The 16,180-nt window shown below is 40.3% G+C and overlaps 1 protein-coding gene across 3 annotated transcripts; it reads right to left on the bottom strand.

The window, feature by feature from the left end:
* Positions 1-1,947: 1,947 nt before the first annotated feature.
* Positions 1,948-15,708, bottom strand: GOSR2 (golgi SNAP receptor complex member 2). Of its 3 annotated transcripts, XM_090125042.1 has the most exons (7): positions 15,597-15,681; positions 13,638-13,719; positions 13,044-13,108; positions 9,892-10,000; positions 8,658-8,790; positions 6,461-6,601; positions 1,948-4,479 (listed from the first exon to the last, which is right to left on the bottom strand). In XM_090125042.1, the coding sequence occupies exons 3-7, from the start codon at positions 13,081-13,083 to the stop codon at positions 4,318-4,320; spliced, it is 585 nt and encodes a 194-aa protein (XP_089981168.1). In that variant the 5' UTR covers positions 13,084-13,108; positions 13,638-13,719; positions 15,597-15,681; the 3' UTR covers positions 1,948-4,317. The 3 variants fall into 3 exon arrangements, with proteins under 3 accessions (XP_089981168.1, XP_031456918.1, XP_089981169.1); XM_031601058.2 differs by lacking the exon at positions 13,638-13,719 and having other exon boundaries at positions 15,597-15,708; XM_090125043.1 differs by lacking the exons at positions 6,461-6,601; positions 13,638-13,719 and having other exon boundaries at positions 15,597-15,708.
* Positions 15,709-16,180: the final 472 nt, after the last annotated feature.

A 16,180-nucleotide genomic window follows, 5' to 3' on the forward strand; every position in this document is an offset into this window, starting at 1 on the left:
GCACTCTATGGCCATCACAGCTGTATGTGTGACAATAACTGCCCTGCATTTTGCCAGTCTGAAACACAACATGATTATCATCTCTATAGCCCATTTCCAGAGTGCTCATATCGCTTTGTCTGCTCTGGTTCCTTTTCCCTTTTGTATTCCCTTCTGCTCCCTCTTTTACTCTTAGTTCTTCACCTTCATAAATCAAGAGACCCAACAGTCGTGAAAAAACAAGAGTCCTCTGCTGGGTCCATGGAGAGCTGGCAGTGGGCTAAGGGTCTGAAAGGATAGCATGAGCTCCGCTGCAAAAGCACTGACAAGAGCATGGCAAGCTATGCCTGTTAGGACCGGCCTGTCCACACCAAAAATGCATGCAGCAGATGGGGAGGCGAGGACTACAGACAGGTAAACAGACAGGTAAGTTTCAAGGTGGGTCTTGGCTTCACATCAATGCAAAGCAAGAAGGCGGAGGTGGGGAACAAGGAACTGCTTCAGAACCCACAGGCCTCAGGCAAGACAGAGTAGAGCAATCCAAGAGCACCCTCTGTACGCAGCTACATTTGCTACATTCACACAGTGCTACTGTGAAAGCATGGTAACATCACTTTTGGACTGCGCAGCTCACAAAGGTATTTCTTTTTTGTTACTAAGGTCACGTAATGTTACCATTTGTGTTGTACTGCTTTAAAGCAGGTGTTGCTTTCTAACACAGCTGTAATCATGCACAGGGTTAACCTTTAGAACATGTATATGCGTATACATATTACACATGTATAGGCATAGTGCTTAGGCTTCGGTTACTAGCCGAGTAAAAACAACCTCTAGTACTTATCTGTACTGTCTTATAAATTAATTCTATCCAATCATGAAGTCTTGTATTCATTATCTCCCCTTCAATCTGCATATATCTTATCCATGGTTTACTCTCAAACTGACTGCTCTTACTGTCTTTGTTTCAAAACCTTTCCCTGTTTTTTATCTTCCTAGATTTCTTACCACCTTAAAGCGTACTGATGAATCAAAAATACTATTTTTGGTAAGCTCCCTCTTATCATGTTGGAGCCCTTTAGGGGACCACCTTGGAAGAAAAACCATGAAGACCTTTCTCAGCAGTTGATTATGAAGTTTTTTTTTAATTCTTTTTCCAAAGCTTTAGCAAAAGACTGCTGGAGGGCTATCTGATCTATTTATCTAGTTTATGCTGACATAACTGGAAGAAATTTTTAATTTCTTCCATTCTTTGCTGGATATTTTCTAATTTTATGAGTATTTCGTAGATATAGGGAACTTCAATTACTGCAAAACAAAACACGCAATTGCAAGAAAAAGTAATTTAATCCTTAATCAGTTTGATCTCTTGTTATAAATACACTCAACAGACACATTTTGCCCTCCAAGCTCTTCCTGTACTATCCTTAATTTGAATCACATCATGTCTCACCCTTGTCCCATTACACATGAAATACTGATTAAAAGGAGTATTTTTCCAAGTTAGTTCCCACAATGCCCTCTCAGCATAGAGCAGTCCATTCAACTGCTGAACACCTTCTGTTCCACAGAAGTTCACAAGCAGAAGAAACGTCTTCAGTAGGAAAGGAAACTTCCTGTTGCAGCACCACTGGTAATGCCAGCAGTTTCAGTTCTGTCATTTCACACCAGCAGAAATGTTGATCCTACCTTTGCTTTTGCTGTGGCACAATGTAATGACAGGAGTTTTCAAAGGTTTACATTAACCGTCTGAGATGGCAGATACTCTTGTAAGTCATTTTGCACTTAACATCTAGTACAAATTTGCCTGATGTTACACATTATCAAATCCATTTACTGAAGTGATTTCTTCAAGCTCTACATCTCAACAGTGAATAGCAAAGACACTACATACAGCAGTGAGATCAGCCCACATGAGGAGATTCTAAAAGAGGAAAAATAAATGAAGAGGCAAGTATCAAAATATTACTCTAATCTCAAAACAGAAAAAAAAAAATCCCGTTCATCTGAAAAGGAAAACAAATTGACTGGAGTCCTCAGCTTGGTATGAGACAAATCCTGCTGCAGCAAGGCACAATTGTACAAACACTAAACCATAAACTAAAACAAAGGTGGAAATGGACCTGTTCATCAGGAAGAAAAGATTCACAAGCGATCTCTTTACAAGGTGTCCAATCAATGAAATAGCAAATGATCTAATGAGTGTGTTATAATAGATTTCAGACTTAAATAAACTTAAGGTAATTTATAAAGTACACTAAGACAGATGGTCTCTCACTGCAGACATCTTCTTTTCAATTCCTTAGTCCTGGCTTACACATAAACTGATTCCATATACGGTCTGCTAATGTGATTTCTTGAGGAAGTGCAGCAGACTGAGAAGACAAAGAGCATGAAGCACTTGAAAACCATCCACAGAACAGCCAGCCAGAATTTGTGTGCAGCACATAGGATGTTCAGTGAGCATTTAAGCTTGTCTGCTTTCTTCTGTTGAACCATTTGATGAGATTGTCCAGGCACTGATGGCATCTTGGCCTCCTCCACTGCTGGGTCTGCACTGACATGTTGTTTTTCCTGGAGTCCAAATATGAAGCCGATAGGTTGGAGATGGCTGATCAAATTGGATAGTCTCGTCTGGACTTTAAAGATGTCACAGCACACAGATCACTCAATACTTAAGCAATGGTAAACAAGCACTGTTAAAACCTGTTTCACTTGGCCTTACTAGCAGAATTTGAAGAAATTGTATTATTAACTGTTAAAAAAAAATCAGGTTTGCAACAAGCTACATAATTATGAAAGCAAAGCTTATTGGAACAAATAAAACACTTGTAAAGTGTTATTAATTAAAAGACCTACAACCCTTCCAGAAACGATGGAGGAATTCCCAGCAGAATGCCACATCATCCAAACATGAAATTTCCATGCCTCTGTCAAACATCTGGAAATGCTCCTGACTTGTATTCAAAATAAGAACATATCTGGAGACTGTTTGAAATGGAAGGCTGTTTGAGATCTCAGGATAATCATTTCAACAGCCTCCAAAGTTTGCAGGGAAATGAATACCGTAATTAAACTATGAGACATTTCATAACTGTGAATGTTTAAATGTGGATAAATATCCATACAGTCAAGGAATATAAAATCTAAGCTGGATATCATCTCTGTGAGATGATATTTTGTAAAAATGTCCTTCACGGTAAATTTGCAGGTATAAAGAATAATGCAAAGACCAGCCTTCCCAGGGAGACAGAGGAAATTTTACCATCACGTCGGTTCAGGAAACTCTTCTGATGACATTTGGTTTTAAGTGAGAGGTTTGTTGCCCTGATCCCACTGCTACTCTGAATTAAAAACAAAAACAGCAGAGAGCCCACTCTGCCTCTATGAATACAAAAATGACCGATCTCTATTTGAACACAGCAAAAACTTACCTGCTTCACCAAATCCAAAAACACTGGCTACAGATCACACAACCTTAAACATCTCAGGTAACAAATTCAAAACAAGATGTCCATTAGCACCAAAAACGTCAGGTTTCGGAGGTTGGATTTGGTACTGGGCACAGTGAGATGACTCAGTGATCTGTAGCTGTCAGGAAGCAGGATGAGTATAGCATTCAGCTTCAGCTAGGAAGCAGCAGAGCAAAGCTACCAAAACATACTTCATTTCAGCCTAAACCACAAAGGTTTGCCCTGGTTAGAATTGTATGGGTATATAAAAAATATCAGCAGAAATTATTACCGTGCTTTTAGAGTCAGAACCTCTCCTTACAAGTCCTTCCTCCCTCTAAGCAAAAGAAAGATGGGAATCCTTCGCTTTCCACCACTTTTTGCACTCTTACACTGCAGGAGTGCACCCACAAATAATGCAGAAGTCTCTTCAGTGAGAGAATTCCTTTAACAGATAACACACTCACCAGGGTCAATTCTAGCCTGCAAAGAAAAGGCTCATGTCCTCTCATGCTCTGCCTTCGCATTCTCTTCTCCCTATCTAACTAAAAAGAAAAAGAAAGAAAAAAAAAAAAAAACATTCCTACCTTGCAAAACAAGGACAAAATTTTCATTTCTGCTTCCTACTTAATCAGATTCTTAAACTTAACAGACAATAAGGTGAAAGTGGTAATGGACACAGATATTTTTACAGGGTCATTCTGATCTACACTGTCCCCAAATAAATTTGATCCCCTACGCGCTTTCCACGTGACGTGTCTGAGTGTGATTTGTAAACTCTGAAGTTCTCAGGAAGGGCTCATCCAAAGCAGCACTCAGAGGAAAGTACATTTGGAGGGTAGTCCATCTTGCTCCAGAAGACAATATCCTTGGGCAATAGTTTAGTAACTCATGTCAGATACTGCACGATGAGAAACATAATTACACAAGTCACAATCATTCCCCCAATCATCAAGTATTTATCTTGAAAGGCTCGCTTCTCAATCAGCCGCATTACTGTATTGGATAAGCCCAACGTGTTGGCAACATCCAGGATCTTCTTTTGAGTTCCCTAAGAACAAGAAACAATAACCTTAATGGCACAATCTTTATTGTATGAAATATTTTATCACAGATGGTACGTGATTAATTCTTATCCCTAAGAAAACAATGTAACTTGCTCTAAGTCAACAGTGTAAGAGATAGCCATGGGATCCTGGCAATGATGGTATGACTAATTCATACACAAGAACAGGAAAGAGGTTAAAGATAGAAAGACAGAACCATCACAGACAGCAGCTCAAGAGAAAATCACTCCGTCTGGAGCAATTAGACATTTTTCTGGTCTACTTTCAGACAGTCTAAGAGCTTGAAGCTTCTTGACAACCATTCTTGAAGAACTCTCCTCCTGCTAAAGTACAGTTTATCAACAAGTTCGAAAGGAGGTCCAGAAACTTGTAATGCCAGTGGTGATGGGCAATGTAAAGATATATAAAAGTGCAATGAATGGAATTTCAAGAAATCCCTCCAGAGAAAAGCACTGAACAAGACTGCTAGCAGGTATGCTGCAGACAGGTCCAATCTCAGTTTCGTTTCACTGATGAAGCAGTTGGTATTATTACGAATGTCTGTGGATCCCAAGAGTTACCAGATCAGTGCTAAGCATGTAACAGAGCTGCACAACAGGAAGTAATAGGAAATGCCCCAAGAGTCACTATGTAGTGCAGCACTAATACTGCTACTTTATTTAGGGGAAACTGTCCAAAGAAACCTCTACAAAACACAGGCCCACAGATGTGCTCTGGGCACAGCTCAAAGCTGGATATCATCCTGTCTGAGAAGAAGGGAAAGAACTCGTGGCTGCAATCACAATGGTACAGGTAGGTGAAAAGCACCATTCTAGACAAGCTAGATAAGGGGAAGTCAGTTTTTCCAGGAGAGACTTCACAACCCTCCTAGCACTAGTAACCTATCCTTCTTTGCCTTTTCATTCACCTCTGCTTCATGAGATGGTAACAGAACCCCTCTCTCTATCCACTACTCCTATGGTAAATTCAGCTACAATAAAACCTTTTGAATGAATACTTAACCTAACCCATCAAGTTTTTTCTAGTAATTGACTTTGTATAAAAATAAATATCTATTCCACATGTCAGTAAACAAACAACCTTAACCATGAAGCTATTCTTCGTCTCTGAGAGGAAAGATCCGAACTGTGCCTACAGTTCAGTACCTGTTTTTATGTGGCAAGACTGCCTTTAAAGCCAGTGGAACATTAGTCTATACAATGCACGGAGTTATGAGGTGTGATTTGTCTGATGACAAGGAAGGACTTGTGTTAGCAATTAAAAATGCCTAAATCCTCTGGCAAATACATCCCAAAACAAAATAAAAAAGCAGCAGTAATTGTTACCCCCTCGTAAGATGAATACAACAGTGACAGGAATTCCCCTTTTCAGAAATCCAGCTCCATCCTCCTCAACACACAGCTTCTTATTATAAAGTTTCTTTTATACTTTTGAACTTTTAACCCAAAACTTAACATCACTTCATTCTTCAAAAGAGAAGTTATTAGAAGACTTAAAGCAAACCAGCTTTTTGAACAGTATTTGGGGGAAGACATACTGTTGATGTACATTAGACTTACTATCTTTATTAGTAATTTTAAATACTTTCTCTCAGCACTGTGGTTGTTCTAAGTGATGTTTATCTGTAGCAAAAAAAGAACTACCTGTGAGCTAAACATTACTTTCCATTCTTCACTTGGGAAAAAAATAAAACAAATAAATAACAGAAGAAAAAATAACATTCAGTGCTCTAGATACTGACTGTGTGATGACTGCTACCCTACCAGGTCACAAAAATGGATTTTAAGTATGTTCCTAGTAAAATGGCAGCATATTAAGATTTTAAACTTAGCTAAATTGGAGTTTAGGTCTTTACCAGTGTTCTTAGCTTAAAGCAATGCACTGAAACAAACTTATTTTTTACTTAGCCCGTTCACTGCAAATACAGAAATGTGGGGTCTTTTTGGTAAAAAATGATGCCCCCACCTTTAATGTCACTCTCTGGTCCCTCAGCCCCTGAAGAATGTTGGTCCCACTGCCAATAAGATCATCCATGCCACGATGGGCATTCTGCAGGGATTCATTAAACTGTAATGTTTCGTCGATCGGTATGGTGGTGTCAGAGTCCTGTAGGGGAAATGCAGGGTCTTGGTTACCTTGCCTACTCACACTCATAGATTCCAGAAAAAGAACAAACAGAAACAAACAGCTCTTGACAGGACTTCAGGGATTATGTTTTAAACAGTTTTTTATAGGGATGTTAAATCAATATTAGTATTTGAGTGAAAAAACATAGTTTAAAGAAGCCTATAGGAATCAAGTCAAAAGATGGTGCTGATTAGCTATTCAACTAAAATTAGATTTCAGAAGATTGAAGAAAAAATAAAAATAGAGAGTGTTCATAATCTTTTTATGACACAAATAAAAAAGGGTATTACAACAGAGAACAAAAAAACTGTCACAAAGGAGTCATTTGATCATTACGAGTGAAAGATTTTAGAAAGACAACAGCCATTTCTAATGACAAAAGACCTGTAAAACAATGTCTGGGAGATGACATTCTATAAACCTGTATTTACAAGATGCAATTTCTGATACTAAGGGCAAACGGACTTATCAGCCTAGTTCCCTGAAGTCTAACTCACTCATCAATGAAGGCCTTATCTAAAAAAAATAAAATATCCAGAGAAGATGCATTATCTTAAGTATTTAAAGATTTAAGTATATATCTTTAAATGGAAGTAACTGGAATAAAATTGTATAGTCTGAGTTACACAAGAGATCAGAAGATGTCATTGCTTTTGTCTTCCAAAGCCGCCTTCTTTGGGCACCACTCCACTGAGAGTCAAGATAATAATCCACAACTCCCATACTGCTTCATGAACAGGAATCATGACACTGGTGAAAGTTAAGTGTGAAAACACTGTTTTACCTGCTTACATGTATGCAGAGCAGCAAGAACTACTTAAATATGTAATTAATATTTGGGGCAGAAGACAGTTAATGCTCTACATCTGACAGTCAGCTGTAGGTTATATGCATGTGAAAACACCGAACTTGCAGTGATTATTGTAGGAAAAAAATTAATACAAGAATGACAGGCATAATCCAGTGCTGGATGCCTGCTTCAGTGTGTGTTCTGTTTATAAAGTCTGAAAGAATGAAGGATAAAAGAGCTGTTCCCAGCTGCAAGGTCAAAATTACTGGATGAAGACGACTCTAGATGGCATACACAACTCTTTGATCAAAAGCTAATAAGGCATAAAGGTTAAAAAAAGTATGTTATCTTGCAGGAATCTGCAACGCAGAAACACTTGGATTTGCATGTGAATGGCTATTCCTTAAGATATTTATTAAACTTCAAGTCAGATGAGTTCCATTTCCTTTACAAGGAGTTTGCAGTCGATTTTCATTTAGACCCAAGGCAGCAAGAAAACTGTCTAGGTAGATTTTTGTTCACAGAATCCTAGAGTGGTTTGGGTTAGAAGGGCACTTAACAATCACCTCGTTCCAACCACCCTGCCCCTGGGACACAAAAATCCACTGGATCAGGTTGCTCAAAGCACCGTGCAGCCTGGCTTTCTGTTTGCTGCTCATAGGAACGCTAGATGGCAGCATATTTTTCATTTGCTGTTAGTGTTTTTCTCCAGAAGGAAAGGCTTTAAACATATAGCCCACATCTATCTTTGAATTAAGCAAAACATTAGAACGCTGTTAGAGCTTTCAAGAGCTATTACACATTTTACAGTGACTTATTTAGTGCTTTCACACTCAGCTGACATATATAAATAGCTGGGTAAATGTCTAACCAAAATAGGTAGGCCAGTAACTCACAAACAAATCATTTTCTTATTACAGGGATATCTGACACAAATCCAAGAAAAAGGTATACTTTGGTACCTACCTCATTCAACCTTTTGAAATTGCTATATAAAATCAGGTAAAGCTGCACTGGATAAAATCGGAGCAGCGATTTCTGCAGTCTTTCATAACTGCCTCTTATTAGACCAACTTTCTTCATCAAAGACTTGTACTTTTTCATGAATTATTATTCTTTTCTATCTTTATTCCATTCACATCACCACACAGTAGTAATCTAATAGTCAAGTCTAGGTCTTGTCTGAAACTTCTCTGAAAGATAAAGGCCTCTAGGACAGAGAGATCTAAAATAAAGAATATTTACATTAGTAGTGAATGTACGTGCTAGTAACTCTTCTCGCTGTCTTTCTTGCTGCTCCCGGATGTAACGACGATGCTGAAAGTTCCTCAGAGCTGTCTGCAGATGCTGAACATCATACTTCAGCTGGTCAACTCGGCTAGACAAGATCAACAACAGGAAGACATTCCCAGGGGATAAAAATACCAATTTACGTTGCATTTTTTAATGAACAAAGGAGCATTACAAATTAACAGCAACAAATACTAAAAAATGATGGATTCTGTTTATCTAAAATATGTTATTTGATGTTAGGCTTCTATTCCAAACTTAGATCTTCTGTGCCTCGTTTTTTTCTTTTTTTGTTTTATTTTTTTTTACTCAAAGGTGATTATTTAATCACAGGCTACAGATAGAAAGTGAAGCAGAATTCTTGAGCTATTTTATACAGCCTATCCTATAGTAAGTCTCTTCAAAGTGATTATCACACACTGTTCATTTAACAAAGATTCGAACAGTTTCTATTTAATGACTCATTCATATAAAAGATTTAGCTTTCAAGTTTCATTAATTAACACCGTGTTCTTAAGTTTCAGTTTTTACAAAAGGAATCTAAAAGCCAGAGGGCAACACGGGAGACATCTCCACTGGGATAAAACAAATCATGTCCAGAACTCCACTGCTTCTGATTAAATGTTCAATGACTACAAAAAAAAAAAAAAAAAACAAGATGACTATTTCAGATACCAACCCTTATTATAAAGGTGATATGAAATCCACTCCTAGTATCTACAAAGGTATTCTGGGACTAAGAATTAACAGAATAATTCTGAATGGAAAGTTGTCTAATAGTCTGTGATCCAATTGCCTGCTCAAACCAGTGCTCATTTCAGAAACCTTATTTTAGTCATCAACCTCTTGGAAAAGGGTCCAGAAGAATAACACCAACTTAAGTAATTTTAGTCCTTACCTCCACAAATACCATTAAAACAAATGCTATACAGAGTAGAAATGCTTTTAAGAATCAAAGTGTGATGTTCAACTCATCTCAGAACAGAGCCATGAGTCCAGCTCCATCACCAGACTGCAGTTAGGTGCAGGAAAGTGATTTTGCCTCTGTCCTTCAGTTCTGTTACAGCTGAGCAGAGATTTAAGTTGCATAGCAGAAAAGTTTTACTCAAATGAAAAAGTGAAGGGCTTCAATAAACTTAATGAAAATAATTAGATTACTCCATTATTGTAGCAAAGAAAGTGAACTCACAGTTTAGCATTCTGTCGTTTATTGGGAGGTTCTTTGCTGGACAGGATTTCCAAACGTTCCAAGTTGCTGAATACTTTGTCTATTCTTGCCTGAATCTCATTTTCTACTACTGCAAAGAAATAAAAAAATAAAAAAAAAATAAAAAATAACTAAAAGCTCTACAAATCATGAAAAGCCACTTCTTTAGTTTGAGACTCTTGCCTTCCACCGCTCCTCTGTGAATAGAACAGGAAAAATCCCTGCTCTTCTGAAATATGTAACCATATTTCCCTATCACCTCTATATATTAGGAGTTAGAAGTTGCTACATTCCCCTCCGTGGCCCCTTCCTGTTCTCTTACCAGGTTTTGCTCACAAAAGCTAACAGCCAAGATGATTTTCAAAACAATTTAAACTTATGAAAAATGTTAACAAAGAATTGCATTATCCACACCTATAGCAACAGAGTTTGACAAAGCATGGGAAGAAGAAAGACAGAAAATGGCAGACTGGACAAACAGCCCTGAAAAACAAGCCCAAATCAGGGCTCAGGAGCCCTTACACGTGGGAAAACCTGTGTAACAATTAAAACCTTAAACAATAAAAAACCTTAATAACAATTGTCTCTCTAATCATCTACTTTGCAATTGTTTCTGATAATCTGTGTGTAGAAATAGTAGAGAGATGAGAGATCAAATACTTGAACTGTTGTGAGGTGGGAAAGGCATACAATTAGGGAAAAAGAAGACTCATAGGCTTTCAGTTACTGCCATCATTGTAAAGCAAAACCTGCTTGAGCCATGACCACCTTCATTTTAAAATCACTTTTTCCACCAGTGTCACAACCCAGCATTCCACAATTTCTGGGGAGACCTCAAATCATCTGACATTCCTGTGCATAAAGGAGAGCTGAAAGGCTGAAAGTATGCAGCCTCCAGAGAATGTCCACACAATGAGTATTAGAGGACACTGAAGCACCATCCTATCTGTGCAGCCAATTCAAATCTCAGAATGCCGTGGTCAGTCCTAGAATATATAATTTTCAAATTCTACAGACACCATTTGTTCTTAGTTTATGTTTAGGCTAAGTCTTAAGAGACACTGTTTATTCTCATTTTGGTTTTAGACTAAAAAGGTACAAAGAAAAGCATTATTTATCAACTGCTACTTACTCCACAGTATCTCAGGACTTTCGAAAGAATTCCAGTCAGCAGAACCAGAAAGGAAAATGCACGTTAAACCCCTTCTGTTTGCATTTTGATCTCACACAATCAAAGAGGAACAAAGTCAAGTATATAAATATAACTCAACCAAATTGTCCAAATTCATATATCCATCATTTACTACAGCTAAACCTAACAAAAGAAACAAAACAGGAAAGAGCAGACAGTTTTCCAGATGATGATATTACTTGGTCACCTTATGTTTTTTCAGAGCAAGAAGGGATTCTTTGCCCAAAGTAGAGAAAGAAAAGCTGCAACAGAAGCTTTGATTACCTGGCTCTTTTTCCACCTCATCAGCCAAGGGATAATTCCTTAACCCAATAAATTCTCAAATATACAGTAATACCTAGAGAGCACATATCTGTATTTTTCTATATAAAACAGTATGTTTATTTATAGACTGCGTAAGATGATACATAATCCTACTTCTTGAAATCGTATCTCTTGCCTCAAGTACTCAGGACCTCATGCAAGTCTCTACAGGACACTGATGCAAAAAGGAGTTAATATCAGGGAATCATAGAATGGTTTCGGTTGGAAGAGACCCTTAAGATCTTCTAATTCCAACCTCCTTGCTATAGGCAGGGACACCTCCCTCTAGACCAGGTTGCTCACAGCCTCACCTAGCCTGGCTTTGGCTGCTTCCAGGAAAGGGGGCATCCACAATCTTACTGGGCAACCCGTTCCAGAGTCTCACCACCCTCACAGTAAAGAATTTCTTCCCAATATCTAGTTTAAATCTACTCTCTTCCAGTTTAAAGCTGTTTCCCATCATCCTGTTGCTCGTGCCCTTCTAAAAAGTCCATCCCCAGCTTTCCTGTAGGCCATGTTAGGTACTGGAAGGCCACTAGAAGGTCTCCCCAGAACCTTCTCTTCTCCAGGCTGAAATGCCCCAGCTTTCTCAGCCTGTCCTCATAGGAGAGGTGCTCCAACCCTCTGATCATCTTTGTGGTCCTCCTCTGGACCTGCTCCAACAGCTCCATGTCCTTCTTCTGTTGGGGGTCCCAGAACTGGATGCAGTACTCAGGTGGGGTCTCACAGGAGCAGAGCAGAAGGCTGAATCACCTCCCTTGCCCTGCTGATCAAATTCTCCTGATGCAACCCAGGACACGATTGATCTCCTGGGCTGCAAGCACACATTGCTAGCTCACATTGAGTATTTCATCAACTGACAGCCCTAAGTCCTTCTCCTCAGGGCTGCTCTCAAGCCATCTTCCATCCAGCCTGTATCTATGTTTGGGCTTGCCCCAACCCAGGTGCAGGACCTTGCACTTGGCCTTGCTGAACTTCACGAGGTTGGCATGGACCCACGCCTTAATCATACTGCTTAAATTCCTGCACATTAAATGATATTTTTCCAGAGAAACTGGACTAAGAATCTTTCTGAGATGTCTGCCAATTAGTGGATGCTTAAGGAACAGTAAAATAACAGGGCTGATATACAGTGAGATTATTCAGCTTCTGAGCTTCTAACAAAAAAGCTTTATGATGGCTGAATTTGCAACTCTTTCCACATTATATGCTTATTATACTTCCCTATATGCACCAATTTGCTTCTTTTCATCTGTTTTTATTGTATGCCTCCACAGCATACTCTGACAATGAGTTCCAAAATCTCACAGAAAGAATAATACTCAGCACTGCCATATTAAGACACTTGTAAAAGCATTTACAGTAAACACTACTTCTCAATTCAAGAATTACCAAAGGAATTTGAAAACAATTATTGTTCTGTATTTTCCATCCTTTCCTACAAAACATCACCATAATCAAGTCACACAGTGAAACAGTTTTAATGCATTTCACATCATCAGTTCATCAGAGTTGAATACCAAATTAGTTCCAATAATGATTATATATTTAATCACAAAGCATACGAGGTTAAAAGTGCATGTTACATCAAATTAGTACCAGACTTTTCTGGGACTTTTCTCTCTTATTAAATACTTACAGTGTACAGACTCTTTGTCTGAAGTCTCCAGACGTCCCATGTAGGACTGGACTTCATGGACTTGTCTATGAAAAGACAAAGAGTAAAGAAACAGAAGTCAGTTAACACCCATAAAATGAAATCATTTTTCAATCAATCAGATCAGATTGACTGAATCAATCTTCAGATTTTATTACTATCAGAACATAATAGGAATTGGATACATGTTACTCAGTGCAGACAATCCATGACTAAACACATAAAAACCCAACAAATTTCTACAGTTTGAAGACAGCTGTGCCTTCACTTCACATGTACCTACAAGTTTCAGCTTAAAACTAAAATCATAGTGAAAGGGCTTCTTTTCTTTCAAGAATTCCAATACAATTATAGCTCCCTTTTTTATTCAGAACTCGAAATAAGATTCTCTCTTATGACACACACTTGGCATGCTGAAAGCCATGTAAGATCTCCACCCACCCCAATAACCAAGAAGAAAAGTTAACAGATTCACAGGTCACAAATAGTGAGTACAGGAGAAGGAAGGTCTGACTGGTAGAAAAGTTGGTACAGAGGAAACCACTGAAGTGTATGTAAGTCTATATATGTACCTACATACATCATCTTTGGGGCACTGCAGGTACACATCTTGTACACATGCTGCGTCACTTCCTTCTTAAAGAAAACAGCAGCACAGCTGAAGAATCAGAGAAGAACTATATAGATTATGGAAAGTACAGAAAAGCTTTTATGCAAAAAATGAGTTTTCACTCTGGACTGATAATTATTATCTGTGAGGAGATACCCTAGAGCATAAATGACACAAAGTAAGGTGAATAAAGAATAACTTTCACTGTCTCTTAGAATATATGAATTACAGAGAACAAAATGGAAACTGAAGCAAGGCAGGATTATTGCCCTTATCAACATGGGCATGCATTTCTAGATCAACAGGATTTTCAGCTCTTCCCTGTGTGGTCTCTCTAGATCATTATTTAATAAAAACCATTAACACAGATAGCAGACAGGCACTTCTGGACTAACTGCATCCTCTGACCTGCTTCCCATGAGCTACTTCATGCAGAATCACAGAATCATAAAGGTCGGAAAAGACCTCTAAGATATCTAGTCCAACAGTCCACACATCACAAATACTGTCCATTAACCTGCATCCCAAAGTACCATATTTCTACTTTGCTCAAACACCTTTGAGACCACCACCTCTCCAGGCAGCCTGTGCAAATGCATCACCACCTTCTCTGAGAAGAAATTTTTACTGATTTCCATCCTGAACCTTCCCTGGCACAATTCCAGGCCATTCCCTCTCATCTGATCACTGTCATCTGGGAGCAGAGGAAGACCCTCACCTTGCCACAACGTCCTTTCAAGTATTTCTGGAGAGATATAAGGTCTCCTCTGAGCCTTCTCTTCTCCAAGCTGAACCAATCCACCTCCCTCAGCTGCTCCCCTTCACAGTTCCACTGTCTTTCACACCAAGCATCACATTTTCTGTCTTCCTTGTGATTTGCAATTTTCACACTGCTTAAGCCTAATCCTGCAGCAAAATCATAGAATTACAGAATGGCCTGTGTTGAAAAGGACCACAATGATCAACTGGTTTCACCCTCCTGCTACGTGCAGGGTCACCAACCAGCAGACCAGGCTGCCCAGAGCCACATCCAGCCTGGCCTTGAATGCCTCCAGGGATGAGGCATCCACAACCTCCTTGGGCAAACTTTTTTCAGTGCCTCACCACCCTCAGTGTGAAAAACTTCCTCCCAATATCCAACCTAAACCTCCCCTGTCTCAGTTTAAAACCATTCCCCTTGTCCTATCACTACCCACCCTCACAAACAGCCATTCCCCCTCCTGTTTATACGCTCCCTTCAAGTACTGAAGGCCACAGTGAGGTCTCCCCAGAGCCTTCTCTTCTCCAAGCTAAACAAGCCCAGTGCCCTCAACCTTTCCTCATAGGAGAGCTGCTCCAGCTCTCTGATCATCTTAGTGCCCTCCTCTGGACCCACTCCAAGAGCTCTACGTCCGTCCTGTGCTGGGGACTCCAGGCCTGGGCACAGTACTTTTAGATATCTACAAACCCATTTCATGCCATCCATCATGCATTTTCTAAAATAGTCTAAATGCCATCTGCTAGCCTGCACGAAAGTTCTCCACCTTAAAAATTTAAGTAAATACGTGTAAGTTAAATTTAAGCACATCTAATACGATATAATCACTTTCTCAGCGAACACTTGTGACCCCTTTCACTAAAACCTAAAGGCCTGGTGCCGGACTGACGTGGCTAAAAGCACGTTGGGACTTTGGACATACAACCAGCCACCCCAGAGCTGCAGGATTTGCTTCGTTTTGCGACAAAACCCACCCCTGGCGGCACAGCTCCGGCCTGGCAGGGAACTCTGCCCGGACCGAGCCTTTCGCTGCCGCTCGAAGCAGCCCTCCCCACTCCCCTCAAGCAAACCACAGAGGCTGCAGTTCCTCCCCCCCAGCACCACGCGCTCGAGGCGGCCTCAGCCGCTCCCGACGGTCCGGTCCATCCCGGCCCAACGCCACACACACTTGTTGGTTTGATGGTACAGCCCCTCCATCTCCGCGGCGCTCCCCGCTCCCTTCTGACGGACACGTCGCCTCTGCTTCCGCTTAACACAACTTCCGCTTCCGCAATACGCAACTTCCGCTTCCGCCGGCCGCGGCCCCACCAGGCCTCGGCGCTGCGCCTGCGCCGCCGCGGGGGGGCGCGCTTCCCTCAGTTGATGCGTACAGCGCGTCATCAGAGTCACGGAATGGCCGGGGTTGGAGGGGCCTCAAGGATCACGAATTTCCAGCCCCCCTGCCACACGCAGGGCCACCAACCTCCACATTTCATAGCAGCCCAGGCTGCCCAGAGCCCCATCCAACCTGGCCTTGAACACCTCCAGGGATGGACGGGGCATCCACAGCCTCTCTGGGCAGCTGTTCCAGCACCTCACCACTCTCATAGCAAACAACTTCCCCCTGACATCCAACCTCAGTCTGCCCTCCCTCAGCTTCAAACCATTTCCCCTCGTCCTGCAGTTATCTACCCTTTCCAAGAGTTGATTCCCCTCCTGTTTGTAGGCTCCCTTTAGGTACTGAAGGCTGCAATGAGCTCACCCTGCAGCCTT

The sequence above is a fragment of the Phasianus colchicus genome, chromosome 26 (genome assembly GCF_987193195.1).
Source record: "Phasianus colchicus chromosome 26, bPhaCol1.hap1.1, whole genome shotgun sequence".
In the NCBI taxonomy this organism is placed as follows: Eukaryota; Metazoa; Chordata; class Aves; order Galliformes; family Phasianidae; genus Phasianus; species Phasianus colchicus.